At 36.8% G+C, this 15,506-nt stretch overlaps 2 protein-coding genes across 3 annotated transcripts; both read right to left on the bottom strand.

Annotated features, from left to right (window-relative positions):
• Nucleotides 1-621: 621 nt before the first annotated feature.
• LOC126593287 (protein WVD2-like 4) lies at nt 622-5,178 on the bottom strand. 2 transcript variants are annotated; one of them, XM_050259314.1, is made up of 9 exons: nt 4,901-5,178; nt 3,145-3,393; nt 2,684-3,043; nt 2,539-2,594; nt 2,286-2,363; nt 2,090-2,168; nt 1,691-1,762; nt 1,441-1,548; nt 622-1,348 (listed from the first exon to the last, which is right to left on the bottom strand). In XM_050259314.1, the coding sequence occupies exons 2-9, from the start codon at nt 3,382-3,384 to the stop codon at nt 890-892; spliced, it is 1,452 nt and encodes a 483-aa protein (XP_050115271.1). In that variant the 5' UTR covers nt 3,385-3,393; nt 4,901-5,178; the 3' UTR covers nt 622-889. The 2 variants fall into 2 exon arrangements, with proteins under 2 accessions (XP_050115271.1, XP_050115270.1); XM_050259313.1 differs by having other exon boundaries at nt 4,876-5,177.
• A 5,830-nt stretch (nt 5,179-11,008) lies between these two features.
• On the bottom strand, nt 11,009-15,314 carry LOC126594391 (calcium-dependent protein kinase 26-like). Its single transcript, XM_050260698.1, has 7 exons — nt 13,662-15,314; nt 13,178-13,321; nt 12,903-13,055; nt 12,489-12,604; nt 12,233-12,400; nt 11,673-11,897; nt 11,009-11,580 (listed from the first exon to the last, which is right to left on the bottom strand). The coding sequence occupies exons 1-7, from the start codon at nt 14,701-14,703 to the stop codon at nt 11,455-11,457; spliced, it is 1,974 nt and encodes a 657-aa protein (XP_050116655.1). The 5' UTR covers nt 14,704-15,314; the 3' UTR covers nt 11,009-11,454.
• Nucleotides 15,315-15,506: the final 192 nt, after the last annotated feature.

Raw genomic sequence — 15,506 nt, 5'->3', positions numbered from 1 at the left:
CTCCACACGATAATGCGAGCGGATAAGACTTTTTATGTTGTGTGTATTTTGATTGCAGTGAATGTTTCTTATCAAACTGCTCATAACTAGTACTGCGGTGTAGTAATACTTATTTTGTAAGTGAAAAGTTTACGGTTCAACTCGCGCGTTTGATGAGAACGTATAATATTGTGTTGAGTTTGATACCTAGTGTTTGACACATTGTGTAGCTTAGTGACAATACAGTGGGAGGCCTAATCAGTAATCCCCAACCAATTTAGTTGTGTTTCATAGAGGATGGAGCTTGTTCATTTCCTGATGAGCTTTATCACTGGTTCAAGAAACTTGCAGTGTCTTAAGAATGGCTTCCAAGGTCAAAGGCATATAAGTAATCCTTAGTTCTGGTGTTTAATGCAAATTTGGAAAGTGGGAAGAACAATAACCTAAAAATGGTTTCAAATTATTTACCTCGAGTGCTTAGTACTTGCAAGTTTAGTGTCGACGCATGTTTGACTGTTTTGGATTTGATCCAATGATCCTCGATTACTCAATGTTAACCATTGGATTCAATTGTCAAATATGTGTCGTCATTGAGTGTAAGCAGGTAGTCAAGAAAAATCGTTCTGAGTTCCAACAATTGCATTTTGAAACATAAAGTCTTTAGCCTTTTGATATGTAGGGATAAAAAGCAATCATCAATTATACATGAAAGACTCATAATCCATAGATCATTGTCTTCAAATTTCCACAGTAATTTGATGACTGATAAAAAAACAAACTACATTTGACCTTTAGAGACATCAATATACGACTTTCATGAGCATCCCATGATGGTTCTGTATTCACAACAATATGCAACTTAAACCTTTCAAGACTCTATGAACACAATGCTTCGGCATCACTAATGTCGTTAAACTCCAACCGAAACTTCATGGGGCATGATCTCCGGGATAGGTGCACCAAGGACTGGTTCTTTGATCTGGCCAATACTCACTTCAGGCTCTATCTCATCTTGGAATTCGGAAAGATGCCCTGACTGGTCCTGAGCTTCTTCAGTTTTTCCGGTGTGCGCTTTCTGGTCTTGTGTTTCTTCTTTGGTACCCTTTGGTGGTGACTTCGCAAGCTTTGCTTCAGTTTTAGTAGCAGCATTTTCCTGAGAAGGAAGCCTAGTTTGAGACTTTCTAATAGGCTTCTTTGGATCTATGACGTCCTTTTCGCTTTTGGTCTTTAATCCTTTCTTTGAAATATTCAGTTCTTGATTCAGACGTGGGCTAAGAGATGCCCCAGCACCTTCTGAAGAACTGTTTAGCGAAGAAATGGAGCTCTTGTTCCGTCCAAGTTTTGGAGATTTTGGCCGTGTGGTTGGAATCTAAATTGATGGACAGAGAAGAGTCACATACAATGTTGTTATACAAAAGCAAACAACTTGAAGCACAGGTGGGAGAAGAGTCTAACAGTTACCTTCTTGAGTTCAACTTTCGGAGGAGGCTCTTTATAGAAACTTGGCATGGGCGCCGCCTTAAACGTCAGGCTCTTCCTTAGTCGCTTGATCTCAGCTTCCTGGCTTTCCTGCAAAATAAGCATATGGAAAATATAATGAATATGCTGAAACGGAATTATGAAACAGAAGTTGGAAATATTGGAAATAAACAAGTTGATATATGAAGAACAAAAGTACAATCGTCGGAGTGCTGTAAACTAGTCTCCACACCTTTGATTTTGCTTGCGAGTTATTTTTTTCTTCTTCCTTAGCCTGTATCTTCTCTTCCAGCTTCGTAAAAAACTGATGAACAACGAATAAGGTTCATTAGTGACTGATGAACAACAAATAAGGTTCATTAGTGATACGAGTTGAAAATAAAACTGTTAATATAAGAAATCATTGTTGAGCAGAAGATCCTGCATCCAAAATGCCTGCAATTGCATCCTCCCAATATGTGGAATTCCACATATTGGGAGGATGCTATGGCAGCGCTCTAATAGTGGATAGAGACCCACATGACAGGGCATGTTTTAGAATATAAAACGATTTCTGGCTCGCATCCTGAATTTTTAAGCTTTTGAAAATAGCAGTAAACTTTATCAGAAACTATAGACATGTTTTACCAACCTCCTTCCGTTTTTCAGCACGTTCTTCCAACCTAAAGGAAAATCCAGAAGCACTGATCCTCCGCCCGCTAGGTGTAGTCCTTTTGACATAACACAGAATTCATGTAGGTATCAGTACAACAAATTAAATAATTTAGATACTGGCAGCAAAGATTAAGGGATGTGAAACAATTAATGCTCTGGGATATGAGGCATACGAAGCAATGGAGTGAGCATCATCATCCTCTTTGATTGGCAGAGTTGTTTTTACAGCATTTAAACTTTGATCAACTGATCTGTTATCACATAAAATGGCTAATCAATTTCATTAAGCCGAATTAAGTTTCCAGTGAAGAAATCTTTTCCTATGCACAAATTACGCATAAGTAAACAGTACAACGATCTATAAAGTTTGAACAAAAAATATAAAGGTTAAGTACACTCGCGTACTGAATAGCGGTTGTAACCTACCGGATCCCATTAGATGGGTTATTGGCGGATGTATCCACAGAACCAGACTTGCCGGACTGATGCAATTAAGAGCAGGCATTAGCTACATTTAAGATGGCTAATAAGAGGAGTAAACTATAGAAGTAAAAACTTGAAAAAGTCTTACTGAAGAGGATCTAATGCTGGGTATTGATGCCAAAGAAGTCCTCTTAATGGAATCTCCAGTTGTGTTCCCATCCTTTGAATGAACTCCTGTGGATGCCCGCCTAGTTGGATTATTCAGACGAGAAACTGAAATGGGAGCCTCAGCTTTGGTTGCTCCTCGAGCATGTTTGATTTCTGTTTTCACTGGGTACACATCAATGCTCTTCTTCATAGGATCTGCACAAGATCCTCTTGCCGGGAAAGAAAGACTCTGAGAAAGCAATGCCCTCTCCTTACGAGGGAATGGAGTTGCGCCCTTCACAGTAGGTTTTTCTTTGGCCGGTTTGCTCTTTGAAAAACCATTGTTCGGAGCATGAGGATTCTGAATAGAAAACACAAGTAGGAAAGAGCATTGGTACATGTGTGTCATGAAAATTGATAAGAGAAATAGCTCAAATGACAAGGAATTCTGGCATGCAGTACCTTTGCAGCTTTTGAATTTTTACCAGGCGGAACAGTCGCAGAGGCTGTAACTGCAACTTCAGAAGAGTTAATGCCTTCATCTTTTGTCACAGGTTCAGATATTCCATTCACGGCAGGAACTTCAGCATTACCATCAGCATTCTTTCCCTCTTTGCTCAAACTCGGTACTGATACATCTACATGTTTTTCCTCGATAACACAACTCTCATCGTCAAATGTAACCCCATTTTCAGACTCCATTGTGAAATACTTCACGAAATAAAATGCAAAGTAAGCAAAGTCAAACAACAGTTCTACTATGCTAGAGATATACATTTGGCTTGTCCAATAAATCATATAACTAATAATAATATCGAACAATGACACAGCAAAGTTGAGGAAACAAAATCACCAAGAACTTATCTTTAATACCATTTTGATTAACATGAATGATATAACTGAAGTTATATACTTACGTAATAAATGCATAAATAAGTTATATCATTCAGTATATACACTTTTCTAATACTTCATAATTTATATGTCATTTTATTTTGCAATTTATATATCAATACAATTATGTATTTTTTTAAGTATAAATAGGCACTTATTTGTAACGATATATAATAAGTTTAATTAAATCCACCTAGGCGCTAACCCCAGCCAACTGCCTGACTAGCACTTGGCGTCTTTTAGAACCTTGAGTATATACCAGCAAGACATGTAGGAAATAACAATACTAAGACATCCAGAATTTTACATAGTTAAGCAGGCAGCGAACATGAGTGGTTATCCTATCCTCCCCAGAAGAACTCATATGTCATAACAATTCCTATCATTTTCGGGAGTGCCAAAATAACTTCTAGAGTGTTTGGCAAAAATTTAAAAGTGCTTTCAATGAGAATAAATCATTCCCAAGCGAGAATCACTCAGGGCCTTTGATGAAACTTTTAAAATACCAAAATCACTTCTAAATAAGCACTCCCAAACCAACACTTATCGTTTCAGGTTCTCGAAAGGTAAGGATTTACTTTGATATTTCCCAATGTACCAAAGAACAAGACGAGTACATACCCTCGAAATATTCATTTTCTATTTGGCTGGATTTATCCCTCCATCAAAAAGAGAAATTTAAAGCATAATTTGTGGCATGACAAACTACAAACCAAAAACACCATGAAATGTTTTATGATGAAACGATCCTAACATGCCACTGGGAAGGAGTTCCTATCATTTCAGTCATGAAACGCTTGATAATTCTGAGATCATAATGTATATCATTCCAGATCCACAACACATAATCCTCAACATTCCAACAGTTCTGCGAAATTCGTTCAAAAACCAAACATCTGCACAGCAATGGAAGCTAACCCCTTTACACTCAACACTCCATCACGTTTACAAAATCCAAAATCCCATCAAGCCTTTTGGAGAAAATACGCGGCTCGGAATTACTTCAAAAGAAAAAGAAATCTAACCAACTAAACCAATTGTATAATTAGTCAACTGAGATTGTCACTACAGTTTTTTTTGAAGAATTAATTACCAAAAAACAACACTCTGAGGCTCATGATTTAGTTCTTGTGCACTCACATTTTCTAGAAAATTATCAACATATGCAATGTCTCAAAACATACCCAGAAAAGGGTAAGCAACAGAAACAAAGAAAACGCAGAAACCCAACAAAATAAGCATTTTAAAGGTTAAGAATTTAAGGCATAATCTTTAAGATCATATAAAATAATCACTTACAGAAATTATCAGGCAGTTTTCGAACCTGATTTGTTGAATTTGGGACTAAACGATTTAAATAAGCACTTGAAAGAGTGATTGATAGCAAGACCAAATAGCAATGGAAGCAAAATTCCACTGCTGAATTATGAGAGAAGAAGATAAGAACAGAGCAGAGGAATATATTGATTGTGCTTTTGGATTAGAAGCACTTTGTGATGGTAAGTGCTTCTGATGGTTGGAACTTGAAAGCTAAGGAGGGAGTTGGTGATGCACGCTCTGGTTGGGTTCGAGAAATCCGAGGGAGGGAGAGAGAGATGGCTGTGTCAATGAAGTGGATAGAGATTGGAAACAGTGAAGGAAAATGACTAAACTGCCACTATGGAAGTTACTAGCAACTTTTTGAATTCTGAATGGTGATGGAGGGAAAGGGGATGTGTGAAGAAGATCGAGGGTGTCAAGAGTTTATCTTGTTAAGGTTAGAAAATGCACATTAGGATGCAATTGAGTTGTGGATTCTGCGAAATGTTAAGGATTTCGTTTACCATTTATGGAAATACGGATTATATTTTGAAGGGAAAAATTGTTTTCTAACGATGACAAGTTTTTTCGACCGTTAAATTGGTTATAAGATTTACGTAGGTGCAAGTGAGATGTTACTTGAAGGCACATTGCTAGATGTTACTTGAAGACACATTGCTAGAGGAATTTATGTTATATAAGAAAATACTAATTAAAAAGTTATTAGAGAAAGATATTGCGGATCTTGATAAGGGTAGTATTGTTGCCTACATTACTAAATACAGTGAAATTCTCTATTCTTGTGATATTCCTTACCATGAATGACGGTGGTGCTGGAAATTATGACAACTTATAATGATGATGTTGCTTTACTATTGAAACTATATTCGATGACAAACTATTGAATAATTTGAGGATTTTTAGTTGTTATTGAATATTGGGACTCATTATGGACTTCTAGTATTCAACTAGTGCACAGTTTCCTGATTTTTTTATACTGAAATATTGAAATTCTTGGTGGACTTCTAGTATCCAGCAAAAATCGACCACATCTTTTGAGAATTTTGAGTTGCTGACTATCAAATCGTTACATAATTTTCATTTATAAACCAGTTTCAATTCAATTCTGTACTAAACGAGCTCGAACATTTATCAAGCAAATTCCAAGACCTTAATGTGTCAAAACTTAGAAGTACGAATTCTGACAATTCGTACCCTAAACTTCCTACGTAGAATGTTTGGCACCAAACCACTACAACACCAACATTATTTTGTTATTAGTTCTTCGTCGAGATTAGTTTCAACTTGACCATTCTAACAGCCCTCGGTTCAGTTTCAGTTAGTGCAGATCGTCTTCGACACTAGTTCAATGAATTAAAGGATCAATAATGTAACAACTTGTAACTTCAGGATAATAATGTGTCAATTTCTAAATGACAGAAACCAAATTACAAGGGTACCCTTATAGTTTGTCCTAAACTACAAGGATGTAAAATGCAATTTATCCATAAATGAAAGCTTAATTGAAAACCTAATTAAAATGGAAGAAGTGAATAAGCAAGTTCTCTACCTTACATGATTGTGTAGACTATCTCACCATGACCCCAATGGGATGATTAAGAGCATTAAACAATCAATTAGGGGATTTTCTTATTTCATTGTCTGTCTCCATCTAATAGTGGGTGTGATATGATAGACAATCTGATTAATATATCTTGTCAATACCAAACAAAGCAAATTACTTGATGGTTAGATTACAAACAAAAATATATATATATTAATTAAAATATTACGCAAAGAAAAAATTAATCAAAGGTTAAGAGTGTTTTTTATTATCATCTACTAAAATATTAGTTGGAGATTACTCAAAGTAATTAAAAATAATAAGACAAATTAACTATCTTTTTCCCTTGCCTACACTTTGAATGTTATGTGACTATCAAATCCAAGAAAATTAAGTTTCATCATATTATTCATGACCGAGAGAATTGTTGATTTAGTCTTTAAATTATCATTCGAGTGAAAATTAAATTTGTAAACATTTTTTTTTTGAAAAAAAATCAGTTCTTAAACTAATTAAAATCAACCAATTACATCCCTAATATTAGATTTGAAACTATTCTATTCAATTTTTCGTCAATTTAAATCATGTGACATGCATGCGATACACTTTGGAGGGAGATTGATAGTTTTTTCATGAGTTTAAGGACTTACCTTTTGAAGAATTACTGTATGAAGTTAACTTTGGAGAGTAAACTAGATGTTAAATTCGTAATTTATATGCAACGTTAAGGGCTTATAAGAAAAAAGAAGAAGATAGTATTACCATCTAAAATGTATAGCGTGACTTAAATTGACGAAAAATTAAATAAAATAACTTTAAGTATAATAGTAAGGATGAAATTAACAGTTTTTGAAATGTTAGACTTCTTTTATCCAAAAGTAATTTATAAACTTAATTTTTACTCATGTAATAATTTAAGGATTTAATGATCGGTTGAGCCTTTATGATTCAAACATAGAAAGAAAAAGGGCAAAATGGTCAGGCAGCATGATCGAATAGAATAAACTGGAAGGGGCAAAATGGTCAAAGGACAAATCAACCAATGATTGAAAACAGCCGGAGGAGAGTTACTGTTGGAGAACGTTGGGTCTGCGTTTTTATTGTGTGTGGGGTTCACAGGTGGTGCTGTCTTTCCCGATGACGTGGCAGGGCCGAGTGGCATGATTGGTCTCACGTTAGGCCAACCTGGACACCCTACCACGTCCACCAACCGCGCGTGAGCTGTATCTACGTGCGTGCGAGATGGCCATCCGACGGCTGCTTTTAACTTGCCTGATAATCTCGGCCGTCCATTTGGGGATCAATCAAGGAAGAACATGGAATTGTTTGGGTTTATGGTCGGGATTTTGTGGTTGGTGCGTTGCATTCAACGGCTAGGCTGGATTCTCAATTGTCCTCGGCATTTGTGATTTGGCACTTTGCCCTCTTGGCCCTCATTGCATTTTCATGCAATCTCCACATATTTGATTCATTGACAATATTTTTATTTTTATTTTAGCAATCGAAGACAGTGCACTGATCATTATTTAGTCTAGTAACATTTGTTTTAACTTAGTTAAAAGATAATACTGCTACAGTTGATACTGATCGGATACGACTATAAAAAACCCTTCCACCATCTGACATCTTTCAAATCTCCCTAACTATGGAATCATTTACTTATCATCTATCATAGAATGTGTCTTTCTACTTTATAAACATATTACATTTTGACACGTGAGAATAAATTTCACATTTTGAATAAGTTGTTTTTCATATATGTGTCATAATTCATAAGGAAGGAACCAACCATTGTTTAATTTTAACTAAATCTACTAAAATGGTTTGATGAAAGTGCATTGAATTTAAGAACACCAAAAAAAGGGTAAAAATAAAATTTGGACCAAATGAAACTTTGACAGAGTAAGAAAGTGAGGGTTAGTTAGTAGGTGTTGTTTGTGTCGCTACATGTGGTGATTTGTGAGGCCTCATTATTTTGATGGCTTTGTGTGAGGGTTCCAGTGCTAGTTTGTTGTGTCTATTGTACGTGTGACAAATGGTTTGATGAAAGTGCATCAAATTCAAGAAATTAGTCACTAGATAAATGAATCCATAGAGCACCTCTTGTAATTGGTTGTTTTTGGTTATAAGATGCTCTATCGCTTCCGTAAAAAAAAAAAAAAAAAAAGTTTAGTAGAAAGCCCCAAAAAAAAAAAAATGGTAAGAAAAAATGAAGGAACAAAAATACTCCCTCTAAACTTTTTGTGTGGTAATCACGACCACAAAAAATCTTTCGAAATTGCAAAACAATTGTAAGCTTATAAAAACAAAAGTATACATAACATGTGCAATCTCAAGGAAAAACAAACAACAAGAACCCACATTTCACAGTGAGACCAAAACATAAGAAAACAAAAAGAGACAGGACCATAAAAGTCTCAGAAGGATGGCCCCTGCGGCCAAAAACTGACACAGAATTTGCCTTTGCTCCATAATTTGAAGCTCATGAGTTGTTTGTAGTCTAAACTGCAGTTTTTCGACAACTTTGTATATTGGCCACTGGCCAGCACAAGGTCCATGTCCCCCTTTGCATCCCGAAGCATCATTTTCTACTTTAGGCGTATGCTATGTGAGGTATGTATTTGTTCACATTTATAAGGGTAATTACATTTTAAGCCCAAGATTATTTCTTCCTCGTCTTCATTTTTTCGGTCTTAAATTGAGCAACACTTATTAACTAGCTCTTGATTTATTGATATTTGTCTTTTTAATATTGAAAGCAGTTCCAAGTTAAATTAATAAAGAAAAGTTGAGTAGTACTCTTATTCTATATATCGAATTTGTGACCAATCTTAAACCTGATATCGGGAAGTAGGATTCTATCTCTTTCCTCTTTTTATTTCTCTCTCTTTACAGAAAAGATAACACAAGATGTTAATGTAACTTAATTGTGAACGTTCAAATAAGAAAAGACTGGAATGGAGGAAAAAAATAGAGGGGAGAGAATCTGGATCCTAGGTGGTGATCTATACAAAGACTTTTTGTGCAAAATTAATTAATAAGTTGAATGCCCCACTTAAGCCAATCCCACAATTTCCGCAAGGCTGTATCATTTGCTCTAAAAATATTGAACTTAAGAGCTGAAGCTCGAAATTTGTGGCACCGACAACACTTACATGTATACTTTTGAGCTGGTGATCGAGCTTTTATCATGTCAAATAGTACTGGTTGGAAATTAGTAGAGCAGGGTCTGCCCTCTTGATGAACGCATAACATCCATAAACTTGAGGTGCACGAAAACAACAGTTAAACAACAAATTAACTTTACAGTACGTAGAACTCTTCTCATGCATAATGTGAAATAATGATGTTTTCAAATGATTAAGACCATTGTGATTCGAACGTAGAATTTCTTCCAATATAGTGGAGAGTGAATCCTGTAGATCAAATAGCTTTTAGTTTGTGTTTTCTATTTTTCTATTGGAATTTGTGTTTTCTAACGTAACCCATCTTCCCGTCACTGTAATTGTCAGCTTCTGCCACAAAGTCTCCAAGACCAGCAGATGGGACAATGGCTTTTCGATAAAGGAGACCACCTTTGAAACCGGGGTTCCTTTCCTCTTAGAAGGTAGGGTCGAAGTTTCCGTCGAGGGTAGCTATATATACGCTTGGGGGGACTCAATCACGACAGAAGATAATGTGAACTATCAAGTCCCGGTTGAAATACCACCAAAGAAGAAGGTAAAACTGAGCCTCCAAGTTAGGCAGGGTACATGCGATGTTCCCTTCTCCTACATTCAGACTGACACCTATCATCGCCGGCATAATCATAAAAAAGATCATGTGAGCCGGTATTAAAACATTAGAAAGTTGATGATTACACCGGAGTCAGTTACTTCCGGAGTCAGTTACTTCGACTTCCATTCCCTCACAGAACCGCTTGATGTTGATAATTCATCATGCATGCATGCATGCACGCACGATACTCTCCATCATCCGGACCAAAATAACAATGGTTTCTACATCTTCATCAGATGCAGTACTCCCTCCCTCTCAATAAATAATGCAATCGTGCCCGTCGCGACTTGCAGCCCAAATGCATGTAATATATGTCTGTTGTTGTGTTGTTTTCAAACAGTGATTTTCAATTTAGGGTTTTATAATGGGCAATAATTTTCTTGCCACATAACACTGGCATGTTTTGCATGTAGCTATGTTTTAATTCTAAAATACATACATGTTTGTTGTTGTGTTTGTTTGACTGTTAGTTCAATGTTACCGATATATCTACTTACGTGGCAACACAAAAAAGTTAATAATAAAATCAGCAAAACCAAGAAACAGGAAAGCAGAAGTAGTGAGATTTTCGAAGAACGATAATGTTTGTGTTCACTGTACGAACAACGTAATTGGAATTGTTCATTATCGTTATTATCATCTAAATATTATGTCTGCAAAACATCATTCAATTTAGAGATCATTTAGTTATTCATACGTGTCAAACTAATCAACGGTTTTAATAACAAATAGTATCTTCATGATTAACTGTCCATATATAATAGAAAATATATTCCATAAAGAAAACAAAAATGAAATTGTAAGCAAAGGGTTTTGTAACTCCATCAATTAAGAATATTCACCTCACTACTGATGTCATGCATTCCGCCCTTGAATGCTTCCAAACACCATAATTCAAAGCTATATACAACCTTGAGTTGAACTGAGTTGGGAGTCTTACCTTCCTCTTTGATCGAGTAATAAAAACCAATAACACGATAAAAAAAACACTAATAACCAGAGAGGTTACGCATGTGTTTATGTACAGTAAGTTTTTTCTATCGTATATTACATGAGAAGATAGCCTAAAATTGTACGTACCATCTGTTTTGATACAAATTAGTTGAATACTAATAAATAAATTCAAACGTCAAGTTTGATGGCACCTATTCATATTTACCGAAGACCTTAATTCAGCTCTGCAAATCTTCAAAAGCTGCAGAAATTCACAAAAGGTGGAAGGAGAAAGGGAGCCATTATTAACAAACAGAGAGTGCCTCCCTAAATCCAACGCTGAGGGCATTGGTGTGAACCCCCTTCTTATCAAAATCTGCATTGCCTTTCTTCATCATGGCAACGAACTCGTTGTAGTCTATTTGCCCGTCCTGAAAAAACAAACAAGTACAGTAAGTACTTGAACAAGTTTCCATTTTGTTTTTAGCATCAATCCTATGATTTGGGAACGTCGTGTACTTACATTGTCCTGATCTACTTCTCGGATCAATTCTTCCAAGTGAATATCGACAATGCCAAACTCCTCGCAGGCTTGTTGAAGTTCGTCTTGAGTGATGTAGCCACTGCCGTCCTTGTCAAAATATGAGAAAGCTGCAAATAAGTGGTCTTCTCTCTCTATCTTGTTTAGATGCAATGTTGCTGCTATAAACTCTCCGTAATCAATTGTGCCACTATTATCAATATCTGCCTGCATTTCAGAACAAGTAGCGTTCGTATAAGAACAACAAAACAAGAATAGCAAGAGATAAATCCTCATAAGTTACAAAAATAATCTGCTTCAATCGAAGAAAGGAAATTGATATGCTAGTTTACTCTCGCATTACTTAAGGATTAACACCGTAGGCCACATAAGCAATCATAGAATAGCGAACAGATTCTAGGAAAAATAATGCAAGCATTCTCGTAATCTACTAACAAGATGGGTCATAGATTATCTAGAATTTTTAAGTTTTCCTCATGCCTGAAAGGATCGTTTTCCGAAGACCTAAAGGCAGTGAACAATAGTCCTGATATAATACTTACAGCTTGCATAAGATCATATATTTCGGACTCATTTAGATTAGCTCCAAATCTTTTGAGTCCATCTCTGAGTTCATCAAAAGTAATTTGACCACTATTGTCAGTATCTATCATCTTGAACATTTCTGTTAAACCAGCAATTTCTTCTTCCGAGAGGTTCTCTGCAATGACCTGCACACAATAAAGTCGATTTTAGAGGAGAGTACTCACAATGATTTATAATAAAGTTTTAAGTATAAATGGTAAATGCAAGACTTACTCTAAGAGCCATCTTCTTAATTTTGTTCATTGCAGAAAACTGCTTCAAGCGACTTAAAACAGCGGAATCAAGAGCCTTGTCTGGAGCCACTCCATCAACCTGAACCCATGGGTGGCCTGCAAGAAATCAGAACATACATTATTGGTTTGCACTGCTGATGTAATCCTCCAACAGAATGAAACCAATTCTTTTCACTTATAAAAGTTTCACCCCCAAAGTTTAATTTTAATCAATCATGTCAATGGTACAATTCATTCCATGTTCTAAGTTAAACGTATTGCACGGAGGATCTGATTATAAGAGAAATGTAAGTGAATGCATAAAATCAAGAGCAAATGCGTGCGTCAAGCATACTATTGACAAGGGGATTACAGTGTCACTTTCTTAATACTATGTACATTCATATAAACTTACAGAGAACTTGATGAGCAGTTAGCCGCTTTTTTGGGTTTCTTACGAGCATTCTCTTAACTAGATCTTTGGCACTTTCAGAAATTCTAGGCCAGGGATCCGATGAGAAGTCAAGATTGCCATGCAGCACCTCTTCAAATATCTCTTGCTCAGTTTCTGTTTGAAATGAATAGAAAGAATAAGAAGAGGGGAAAGAGCACGAGTGCTTTGTGAAAATTACACACATAGTCCAGACAAGAAGAAAAAAGTTTGTCCGGTAGGCAGATTAAAACTCTTACCACCCCAAAACGGAGGCACCCCACTTAAGAGGATGTAAATGATAACACCGGCACTCCAAACATCTGCTTCGGGACCATAGTGCTTGCGCAGGACTTCTGGCGCAACATAATAGGGGCTTCCAACCACATCACCGAATATCTCCCCTGTAAATTAATTGTATCAGTAACATAAAAGACACAGAAAATTTGTATGTAGCACCAGAAAATTACCTAAAAGTCAACTAATAACTGAGAGCTGGAAATGGTTTGACAAAGTAAAAGAAATATTATATACATAACAGGACGTGCTTGACATCATTCAGATACTAATACCAATCTGATTGGAGTTTCGCATGATAAGTTCCCGAAATGTCAAAGGTATCGATTTTAAAATGATCTAAGTTACTATAGGCAAAATCATAAATGGAAATGAGATGGATCGAAAGAAAAACAATGAACATAAGATGGATCAGTAAGGTGAGAAAAAGCAAATTGTAAGACGTACCTGGCTTAAAGAATATTGATAGTCCAAAATCGATAGCCTTAAGCGGTGAATCCTCCTGCTCGTTGACAAAAAGAAAGTTCTCCGGCTTAAGATCACGATGCATGACACCCAAAGAATGGCAAGCTTCTACAACTCCAACTATAGTCCTCGTCAGTTGAGCTGCCTTTCTTTCGGTGTAATGCCCTCGCTGGATAATCCTATCGAAAAGCTCACCCCCTGCACATAATTCCATGACAACATGAACTGCAACAGCATCCTCATATGTTGCTTTAATTGTGATTACATTTTGATTCCCCGCCAAGTGATGCATAATCTGAATTTCTCTCCTCACATCCTCCACATCTTCTGTAGTCAGGAGTTTCCTTTTAGCGATGGATTTACAAGCATACTCCTTTCCAGTCGCTTTCTCCACACAGAGAAAAGTCGTTCCAAACTGCCCGTGTCCGAGCTTTTGGCCCAAATTGTAGTACTCCTTCAAGTGCCCTGTTTTTGTTTGCAAGACAGACTCGGCCTGAAGCCCTGCACTTGCTACCCTCTTGACATTATGGGGCTTCTTGGGTTTCGCTGGCACTGCTGGCTTAGTCTTTTCTTTTTTCGCTACTACTTGTACCGGTCTAGCCTCTCCCATGTTAGTCTCTTCCTTTTTCGCTACTACTTGGACCGGTCTAGCCTCTCCCATGTGAATTGTTGGTGGTGCTAGTTTAACCTCTACCTTGGGAAGTGTTACTTGCCTGACAAGTAACGTCTCCTCCTTGTGTTTCCGAGGCAGTGCCGGTTCCTTAGGCTTGTCTGGATGAGCCTTCTCCTTCCGACTTGTAGCCTGCACGGATTTATACTCTTCCTCCGCTATCTTAACTGCTTCTGGGGCCTTGTTTTGAACATAAAGAGTAGCTTCTGACGGATTCTTACTCAATTGCGGCATTTCATCAGTACTATTGATTCCCCTACTGGAAAAACCGCCCGTTGATCGAGACCACCAGAGTGAATTCGAGACTGAATGGATGAGTGTGTTCTTCGTTGATCCGACGCAGTTGTTCCCCATCTGGATAGCGATGTCTCAATTCTCATCAGAATTCCAAATGCAGACACATATCATATAAGGGGCAAAATCCCCTCTCTTTTCTCCCAATAAGGAAATGGATATTAAAATGGAAGGACCAAAAATGGAGCATTAATCCCAATCACTTTAAGAACAATAAATACTTGAATCAAAGAAATATCACCATCTTCTCAAACAAAAGTTGTAATTCCCTCGTACCGTCGAGGTTCTCTGGAGAAAAAGGTGCAACCTTTTAACCCCAGGAAGAGCCTCAAAATAGACAGAAACTCCAAAATGAACTAACCAAAAGGAGAAAGAGTATGATATTTCCTCAGAACCAATCAACCCTCCAATGTATACACAACAGAGAAGACGACTGCCCGAGACCGTAACCGAAAATTCAACAAAACCCCAATATTTTGGGCTGAAAATATTGATAAGTTCCGCGTCAACAAGGAAGAAAGTTTCAGATTATGAAGAGAGAGAGAGAGAGAGAGAGAGAGAGAGAGAGAGAGAGAGAGAGAGAGAGAGAGTGACAAAAAACAGTCGTTTCGTGTGGTTATTTAGATAGTGGAGAGAGAGTATTTGGATTTTCTCTACCCTTTTCCATACTATATAATCGCAGTCCGCACACGAACGGAGAAGGAAGGAAATTGTGGTATGAGAGAGAGAGGGGGTAGGTTTTTCTGTTGGAATGTTTCAAGACGCGTTTCTTCTCTTTTTTTTTTTTTTTTTTTTTTTTTTTTTTTTTTTTTTTTTAATTTTTAACAATTTTGACTAAAACACACAGAAATTTTCACCTTCCC

The sequence above is a fragment of the Malus sylvestris genome, chromosome 12 (genome assembly GCF_916048215.2).
Source record: "Malus sylvestris chromosome 12, drMalSylv7.2, whole genome shotgun sequence".
NCBI lineage: Eukaryota > Viridiplantae > Streptophyta > Magnoliopsida > Rosales > Rosaceae > Malus > Malus sylvestris.
This window is presented reverse-complemented; position numbering and strand designations above follow the sequence as displayed.